This window comes from Lactuca serriola, chromosome 2, assembly GCF_051521515.1.
Source record: "Lactuca serriola cultivar US96UC23 chromosome 2, Lser_US96UC23_V15, whole genome shotgun sequence".
NCBI lineage: Eukaryota > Viridiplantae > Streptophyta > Magnoliopsida > Asterales > Asteraceae > Lactuca > Lactuca serriola.
Genome location: NC_136409.1, coordinates 71,243,234 through 71,253,613, shown reverse-complemented (window position 1 = coordinate 71,253,613; position 10,380 = coordinate 71,243,234). Strand labels below are relative to the sequence as shown.

At 36.8% G+C, this 10,380-nt stretch overlaps 1 protein-coding gene across 1 annotated transcript; it reads right to left on the bottom strand.

Annotated features, from left to right (window-relative positions):
• Nucleotides 1-5,747: 5,747 nt before the first annotated feature.
• Nucleotides 5,748-9,173, bottom strand: LOC145086371 (putative disease resistance protein RGA4). Its single transcript, XM_079024121.1, has one exon. It carries the CDS (start codon nucleotides 9,101-9,103, stop codon nucleotides 5,924-5,926), a length of 3,180 nt encoding a protein of 1,059 aa, XP_078880247.1. The 5' UTR covers nucleotides 9,104-9,173; the 3' UTR covers nucleotides 5,748-5,923.
• Between the last annotated feature and the right edge of the window lie 1,207 nt (nucleotides 9,174-10,380).

The following is a 10,380-nucleotide window of genomic DNA, read 5'->3' as shown; positions in this document are numbered from 1 at the left end:
AGAACTTCGATTCGCTCAGTTAGCAGGTGAGCGGCGTGCTTATCTTGTGTGACAACACTACAAAGCGAGTGGCTCTTCTAGGCGGGCAGCTGTGTGACAATACCTTGGTCACTCATTTTTGCAACGCTTATATCCTTGGGATTATCTTGTGTGACAACACTACACTAAATAACGTTATTAACGCGGTTGGTTTTTATCTTTATAAAATCATAACTCCTCCAATCGGAATGATATTTTTGCAACGCTTATATCCTAAGGATTACCTAGTACGTTGTGTACTTTCCAATCACACTAACATCATAAAAAGTGATAAATTTTTGGTCACTTATTTTTGGCCCAATTATTATCATTTAACTAATCATATTTTCCTTCAATATTAAAAGTTCTATCATTATCATTGGTTAATGCTAATCTTTAGTAACAATTAGTAATGGGAAATTCCCAATTGTTACACTAGGATCTGTATTTCACTTCAAGATGCAATGTGGATTAGCATAAATCACACCAAGAAGCTATTTAGGTAGGAAAATTGTTTGCCATTTCAGTCTCTATGAAACTCCTAGATATGTCAATATTTATTGACTTATGTCATTATCAAGTTAAACTCTTCCACGTGATCTAACAATCATTACCGGATTAGTCGATGATCATGCATCTAGATGGTAAATCAACCATGAAAAAACACCTGATCCCCGACTCAAGTAACACTTTAAAATCGTGAGTATCACATCACCTCAACTATAATCTAATTAACGTGTTGGGTCCAAACACTACCCCATATCAAAAGATTATACATATGGTGTGTGTTTTTCACGGGTAACGTGAGGTTTAAGTTTTTTTATAAAACGCGATTTTGTTTTGTTTGGTTAAACATTTTAGCTTGATCTTTTGGAAAACATTCAAACTTTAACCAATTTTATAAACTTTTATAAAAGCCTTTTTTGTTAACTCTTAACAGAATGTGGTTCTAATTTTAAATAATCAAACATGCTAAGATAAAACAACCGCACAAGCTTGCAAACACAATTATAGTGCAAGTAACGACACCACCAGCCTCTATACTATGTGTCTCCCCTATGATCCATCAAAGGAGATACTAGTTGTATTAAGGACAAAAGGATGCTTAAAAGCTCCCACTTGAACATCCACCAATTGATGTCCACCAAGAGCACCATGGGACTCAAAACTCCTAGATCCTTCTCTTGGTCTTCAGTCTTTAATAAATTTTCAATTTTCTATTCTGGTATAAATTTCCTAACTAAACTATTACAATTTAAATAAAAATACATATTACAAAAGAAAATAAATTACATGAAGGTCACAAATACTAAAAACACAATCAAACATATAACGCATAGATCAAGTCGAGGTTTGGTGTATCAATAACCATCAGTGTTGTAAAATTTATGAGTAGGTCTCGATTAATCTCCGATTACCACCTAGGCGCTACCCGATCGACTAGAAGACGCCTAACAATTAATCCATTCTTACACAATAAGCGAAGTAGTAGAAAACGATAAAATTTTAACACTTTGTAGAAGTTCTATCTCAACAAAAACTATTTAAGGAATGATTAGTTTTGTATTAATCAAATTAACCTATTTTTTATGATATTAGTGGCATTTATGAAATTTGTTATGATATTAGTCATATTTATCCCAATTTTTTTGATCACTCCACATAGCTCACGACCCGATACAAAGAAATCTCTTAAATGGCGAATGTGAATCTGGATATATCAACAGACCAATTCCATTCTAGTTACCGAGATATTTTTTTTTTCATTTTTTCCATGTATTTTTTGGGTAATCTGCTCCCATGCTGCAAACAGTCAAATATAAACTTAACCTTGTTGCTCTTCTTCCTTTCCTTGAGAACAGGAAGCACACCAGCAATGTGTGTTACGTGATTCTACTGTTTTTTTCACTTGAATGGGTGGATAGTTAATCGGAAGAGAACTTAGATTCACCCGGCCAACAGGCGGGTGGTGTGCTTATCTTGTGTGACAACACTACAAAGCGAGTGACTCTTCTAGGCGGGCAGTTGTGTGACAATACCACAGAGAAAGTGAGGCTTTTGTGTAACATGTTGTGGTCTCAAAGCCCTTACGATGTAGTGATGAGTTTCACGTGCTCTAAGCCCAGCCCGCACACGGTTAGGAAGATTGGCTGCAATGTGCTACTAATATAATTGAATCAAAGGAAAAGAAGTGTTTTCAATGATGTAGTTCTTGGTCCTCCACCTTTATGTGTAGTACCGACTCCCTTTAAAAATTCAACGAATTAGCAATTTAGGGTCCCCAATTAATTATCCGATTAATCCCTTAACATCAGTCCACCGATTAGTTAACATCGAACGCTTTTTACAACCTCGATAACCATAAAGTTGAAAGAAAGTCGACATACAATTGTTTCTATAATCTCACATGCGATTGATCATCCAAACAGTAATGTCATGATTTTGTTATTAATTAAAAATTACAACAAAATATTTAAAACAGTAAGCAGACGATATATAACTTTTTGTAAAACCAACAGATTTGCATGAGATCCAAGTAAGATGCATAAGCGTGACCAAAACATACTCGAAACGGAAAAACAAACAATATGCTTCTGTAAATAGTGATCGACGCGTTGCGTAGGAGAGCCCTTCATGATGCATCCTACTAACACGATCACATTACCATATCCTAACTTTTGCGTCGTGATCTGTCGATTAGGGTTTCTAACATTACGCCGCTTATGCGCCATGTAGGAGGACCCTACGCGCCGCACAATCACAAAAGCCAAAAAACCATAATTCATTTTTACCATCGAGAGATCCGGTACTAAAGACTAAAGATAATGATTTACTATGGGAGGAATAAGAAGAAATACAATTTAAGGGGCTAATTTGGGTAAATTGAGAAAGCTAGGGTTTGAATAAAACTCTCTTTCCCTCAATTTTGGTGCATGAAGAACAAAAAGGGCTGATCGGGATTCAGGCGGTCTCCGGAGGCAACGAGCAAACCGCCTGCCTCAGCCATTCACGCCGCATAGAACAACCACTGCTCCTACCATCTGATTCTAACCCTTCCATGCGACTTCGATTCGATTTCGTGAGGCAGCGACCAAAACGCCTGACATCCAAAATTAGAATCGCTGCTATTCTGATTCTTCGCTGTATGTTTCAATCGACTTGAAGTGTCCTCGTGAGGCTAAGATGAGACCGACTGGTCTTTCAGTTATGTCGATTTAAAGTCAATTTTAACATTAGGTTTACCTAATCTAACTCACAATCCGATCATTTCCACCTTTACACAAGAATGTATATTGACGTTTTTGGCTGTATATATATCTGATTCTAAAAAGAATCGATTTTGAAACCTTAATTTTCCAAAATTACACTTCTCATTTCTGGTGATAATCTAATAAAACCGAATTGATGGATGTGTGCTATAGTCGCTTGAAACTTCATTATGCAGCAACGCACGAAGAAAATGCACGATTAATATCTATTTAATTACCAAACATATTGCAGAGTAGTATAGATACCTCGTCCACTATACTGAAGTTTAGAACTTTTGATGTTTTTAGCAGATAACAATGCTATCTTTGATTTATGTTGGATAAAGGTACAGAAAATTCTAAAATCTAACCATTTAAAACAGTTAAATATGTTCACTGTTATTATTTTTTTGTTTTCTGAAATAATGATTGGCACTGTAATCATACTACTTGTAAGCCCCAAATTCAGCCCTCTGAAATGTGCTGAAATATTTGTCAAAGTGGTCATTCACTACTTCAAAACACCCCGAAACATGGCTATCTAAACTGTAGATTATGCAAAAAGTTGTGTAGTATTTTGGATTTCTGTTGTATTTTAAGTAAAGAATGCTTTCTACTATGGTTTATTGCGTTCAAACAAAAGAGTGTATTCATCCTCAATGTGTTTACATTTGTTTGTAGATAAAATTTACTTGTTAAGTTCATTTATATACCTAGTAAATACATATTAGAAGTTAGTTTTCTGCTATCATAATTCTGTAAGTTTGGTTTTCTGTATTGATTTCTGTTTCAATTTATGGTGTTGAGTTACAGGTTATTTATCATGCTGATACTGGTGTTATCTTTTTTACTGGTTTATTTTTTTGTTGCAGCATGCATAAAAAGTAAATAACTCTAAATTGTTGTTTGGTTCGCAGAATGTTGCTAAAGGAATTTGAATTACAATTGGAAAAGGAATCTGTTATGAATTTGAATCTAATTCCATATGCTGTTTGGTTGGGAGGAAATGGAATTGAAATTAATTCCATATTTTGTTTGGTTCGCAGGAAATGGAATTGGAATTCATATAAAATGACATAATTACCCTTTTTGTCTTTTTTGCTTAATTTTACCTTGTTTTCTAACTTATATGTAAAGATACATTATGAAAATTATAAAAACAGTAAAATTTCAGTGGTGGGGCAGTGGCGGTGATGGCGGCAACAGTGGTAGGTGGTGGTGATGGTGGCTGCGATACTGGTGGTGATGGTGGTGGTGGCCTTGATTGTGGTGGCGGAAGTGGTGGTGACGGTGGCAGTGGCAGCTGGTGGCGACATCGACGGCGGTGATGGTGGCAGTGGTGGCTGGTGGCAGCGGCAATGGTGGAGGTGGTGGTGGTGGCGGCGGTGGTGGTGGTGGTGGTGGGTGATGAGATTGGTAGTGGTGGTGGTGGTGGTGGTGGTGGTGACGACGATGATGGTAGTGGTGATGGCGTCGGAGACAGTGGCGGTGGGTGGTGGTAGCGGTGGCGATGGTGGTGGGTGGTGGTCATGGCGGTGGCGGCGACGGCGGCGGTGATAATGGTTGTGGCGGCAGCAGTGGTGGTGGTGGTGGCGGCGGTAGCAGCGGTGGTTGTGGTGGGTTTTCTGATAAGTACAAAGGGTATTTTCTACAATGTTGACAGATGAATTCGAGGGAATTGGAATCCTTTTCCATCGAATTTCATTCCTTTCCTGCCAACCAAACGCACCCTAATTTTCTGCAATGTTGACAGATGAATGCTGCTCTTGTCCTAATAGAATGAAATCAAGTCTTCTAGAAATTCCATCTCTGCAGTGGATTTTCGTGCATGACTTTTTTTTTTCTTTCTATATTTTAATATACATTAGTATACCATTTCTCTTCTGTTGTAGCTTTGGATTGGTGAAAAGTTAATGATATGCCCTGCAATGTGGAATCAGCATCATTGGAACCAAATTTTATTGCTGGAAGAAAAAGACATTTAAATCTGGAGTTGGGAGAGAGAAAGAAATGGACCAAGTAAAGAGGTGAAGCTTATATCATTTACTGATATTGTCACAAATTTAGGGGTTAATAGAGATGTACATGTATATTTTGTTATAGATCTATGTTATCAAATCATCTTTTGAGTTAAATACACCACTACGTGTTGATTTTGGTTCCCAATCTTGTTATGTCTATACTTGATCTATCATTTTGAAATTCATCCGAAAATAATTAGTGTGTTATCTCTATCACTAATGATCCTAAACTAGTCCTTACGTACATTACACTGATATAAAGTACTCTTTAGGTGTAGTACAAATCAGTTGCAATGAATGAGAGCCATCATGCAAGAAAATTCCAATGATAATCATTTATACAAGAAAATTCAGCTGAAATGAATCTTGCAAAGTTGGTTGATTAATTGTGGTCAGAAGTTGTAGGTTCTAGTGATAATTGAGAGAATTGTTGAAGAGTGTTGTTTATTTTAGTATAAAGTGTTTAAAAATAATTAAATTCATAAAAAGTTTGGAGTTTTACACAACAATAGTTCTACTTGTCTCTTTAAGTTGTTGAACACCAGCGATCTCTCATACAGTTGGATGGATGGCAGGGGAGAGTTTAAAATTGAACAAGAGAAGGAACGAATGATACACCAACACACACTCAAATAACTAATTAACATCTCTATTTATGTACACCTTTGAATTATTTAAACTGACATCATTTGCTTTCTGTGGTGCTCCCCGTCTAACTGTTTCTTCATTTAGCCCCTTGCAATAGAACCTCAAACATTGGATAGATGACATGTTGGTTAACCACATAGGCAGTTCTTGTATTCCAAATCCATATATCCCTAACTGAGTCAGTGAGGTGAGGTGTTGTATTTCTTCAGGTATTGACTCCCAATGATCCCAACCTATCATGGATAACTCGTGAAGGTGGTTCCTTAACTTCTCGATGCCTTGGAGACTTGGGAAAGAATTGAGCTCCTTTGAGAACGGACCAACTCTCAACTCATTTAAGAAGGCAAAACAGTCGAACATTTTTTGAGGCAAGGAAGTCAGGTTGAGGCAATACGTAATGTCCAAAGTCTTCAAAGAATGACACTGGTTGGGTAAATTGGTTATTTCTAAAGGACTAAGACAATAGGTAATCATTAAATATTTAAGAGATGTGAGGCCTTGTATGCTCTTAATGGACACCAGACCTGTGCAGTTAATAATCTCTAAGGAAACAAGAGGATGGGGATGGCATTCATCTATGAGAATAATCTTTGGGCAATGCTTGATTTCCAAGTTCTGAAGGACAGGCGATATCATTTTTGAGCTGTTGGGTGCTCCATCTATCCACTTTTCCAATCTTTTCATACCTCTTAACTGGAGCGATCTCAACGATGGAGACAAAGGCTTGGTAGATCCGGTAACATCGGAACTCCTTAAGCATGTCAAGCTGTCCATATTAATCAACTCAAGATCCCGAAGATGTGGAAGGTGCTCAAGCGTCGGAAGAGAGAGGCAGTTCCTACAGTTATATAATGTGATTGACACGAGCTTGTCAAGGGGCATCTCTTTCCCATCAATATTGACTGCCATCTTCATTACCCATTCTGGAAAATTATCACCAGAAAAACTTGTAATTGTCAATATTTTCACATCTCCAGGCGGTTGCAAGCCTTCCAATACTTCCTTGTCATTTCCATAACTTGTATTCCATTTGAATTCAATCTCGTTTAAATTTTTTTTACCAGATAAATCTGCCATGACTGCATCCTCTTTGCTCCTAACATATTCTAGATTGGAAATACAGAGCTTTCCACTGAGGTGTTTCAAACGGCTAAGCTCTTTAATACCGTGCCCCTTATTTCTAAGCACGCTGAAGGAATTAGGCACTAATGTTCGAAGAGAAGTCAATTGTCCCACGATATTGTTGGGAATGCTTTTTACAGATATACAAAATCTTAGGCTGATCAAATTTCTCATGGATTCTGGAAACTTGTTAAGATGATAGCAATATAGCAACTTCAAAGTTTGCAAGTGGTACAAGTTACCAATAGATTCAGGAAGAACACAGATCCTTGTAGATGACAAATCAAGATACCTGAGATGCACCAACCCTCCAATTGAATCGTCTATCTTCTTTATTCCAGATCTTTCAAGTATTAGGATACGCATGCTCATGAATTGTTGAAAGGAAACATTCTTTTCAACCTCCCTGAAGAAGAAGAATGTACACGAAGGTCTAACCATCATTCTCCTTTCAATGAGAAAGAAAACGTTGGTATTTTCTTGGCAAAAGTCATCATTCATCACACCCACCAGACATTTGCTTTCAAGGTTGGAAAGTGATAATGAAAGATCATGAACCAAATCATGCATACTACAATGAGTGATGTGACCATACTCCCTTCTAACATCTTGGAATAACGAATTGCTGACCAAAATTTGAAAAATGTCATTCCCCACATCCTCCATCTCCTTGTTTCTTTCCTCATCTGCTTGAATCAACCCTAAAGCCATCCAAAAATGGACCAGTTTTTCCCTTTTCATGACCTTATCGTTCTTAAAGATTGAACAAGATGCAAAACATTGCTTGGAGATAGATAGTCTAGGCAGATTATCTATGCTCAGTTCCAAACTCTTTTGAACTCTCTCCGTTTCATCTTCTAGATCCCAAACTTTGTTGTTTCTGATGGCCAACCACTTCTCCGGGTCACTGTAATTTTGCAACACCCCTCCTATTACCTTTACTAGCAACGGTAAACCACGACACTTTTTCACAATATCATGCCCTATCTTCTCCAATTCGGGTAGTGGTGATTGTCCTGCTAGAAAGGCCCTCTCTTTAAAGATATTCCAACAATGATCATCAGAAAGACCTTTTAAAGGACATGAATCCATTGTCATAGCCTTTGTTCCTATGTCAAGTTTTCGGGTAGTGACAATAACGCCACTTCCAATTTGTGACTTTATCATCATCATATGCCTCTTAAATTCTTCCCAATGTGATCTCTCTTCATCCCAAACGTCATCCAGAACTAACAAATATCTTTTTGAACATAACTTCTCTTCAAGAGCGATAATTAAATTGGTCATTTCAACAGACTTAGGTTTCTCTCCAGCAACAGATTCATAGATCTTTGCCAAAAGTGTGTTAATGTCAACCTTAACCGACACACACAACCAAGCTTTCACATCAAAATGTTGCTGGATTTTTGGATTATTGTATACGGACTTAGCCAGAGTGGTCTTCCCCATCCCGCCCATTCCCGTAATGGGAACAATCGTAAGTTTTTCTTCTTTTATTGATTCGGTTAATAGGTGTATGATGCGCTCTTCATCATCCTCCCTCCCAACAATTTTGAATTCGTCTAAATTTGGAACAGTCTCGGGATATGGACGATATGGAACAACAGGGCCAGGCTGTTCATTTTGTAGTCCCAAGTCGTTTGCGTCCTTATTGATTTGAGACAATTTTTCATTAATGTTTTTGATTTTATGACCCAGTTCTCTACGAAATGAAAGCTTTTTCAAACTTGGAAGAGAAGGTACCTTTATTCCCACCTGATCTCGATTCTTTACCTCACGCCTCAACATTTCGTAGTGAACCTCATCCATCACATCATCAGCTTCACCAACAACATCTTTTAGTTGTTTCAGCCACTCCATCACCCCATGTTTTTGACCCTTTTCATTCTCTGCATCCTGTAATTTGGCACGGATCATTTTCAAGGTCCCTTCAAGTGTGTGCAACTTCTCTTTGTAACCCCAAACAATGCCGATTTCGCTGGCGGCTATGGATGCCACCTTTTTCAGAATCGCCTCGGCAACAACAGTAACTAAAGCATCGGCCATTTTCACTGATGTGTATGAGAGAGAGAGAGAGAGAGAGAGGGGGTGAAATATGCGAAAACCAAACCAAGAGAGAGATAATAGAGGGTGAAATATGCGAAAACCAAACCACAAGTCACAATGGCTTAAAGAATAGACCCAAAATAATTAAAGAAAAAGAAAAGGTAAAAGTAAAAGAAATTTAAAGTAATTTATAAAATTTCGCTAAAATACTTAATAACTTTTTACTAAATAGCTCAAATTAACATTTTCAAGAAAATGGCCAAGGAAATCATAAGTGATTAAGCTTACATGCGATTTCATCCTTGCGAGCGGCTATCTCGTTATTTTGAGCTACGAATGGGGTCCATTTTCAACTCATGGGTCGGAAGTATACAGAAACCTCAAAATCTAGTATAACTCTCACTTTCACACTTTCAACTTTAATAAAATATTTCAACCATCTCAATGGCTTAAAATCAATTTTCACTCGAAAACTTTATAAGTACATAAGAAAAGATCACAGGTCCATAAAAAACAAAATCGGGCAGAGAAAATCAGGTACCCCTAAGCCATCTCACGAAATCGCAAGTGGCATAACCACCTGTGATTGTGATTTCGGTGACTATTTTCTAAAAAACTCGATTTTGTGGCTATCTCTTAAAAAGTCATTAAGGTAATGGCTAAATTTATATTTTTTTTCTTAATTTTGTGGTTATTCTATGTGTACCTCTTTTGTTACTAAATGTATCCCATATTTAATTTTTTGTTTTTTATTGTCTTATTTTAGTATTTTGTTGTTTTTTCTTTTATTAGTATTATTTATATTTATTTATTTATTTATTATTATTATTAGACAAACATTCTAAATCACAATAATATCAATAATAATAATGAGATTATTAACCATCGGATATTCTAACGGTTTCAACATAACAATTGTATGGTGCACTATGCATATTATGCAGAACATAAGCATTTTGTCTAGCACTATACAAGATTTCTCATCTAGCAGAATGTTTTGATATTTATGTACTCTAATATGACAAAATAATAGGCATGGGATACTTTCCTTGTAAATCAATCATCATATAATGGTTACCGTAAACATGGGCAATCACAACAAATACATGATTTTAGATGTCTTGCAGGACATACCAAAGTGGGAACCAGATTATATAACCTTCTTTGCTCAAATAATGAACAATAACACCATATTTGTTAGTAACAAGAAAAGCAATGTCTGATATAATCAACCAATATTCAGATGTCATAAAACTCGATCCAGTGAAATTCAACGA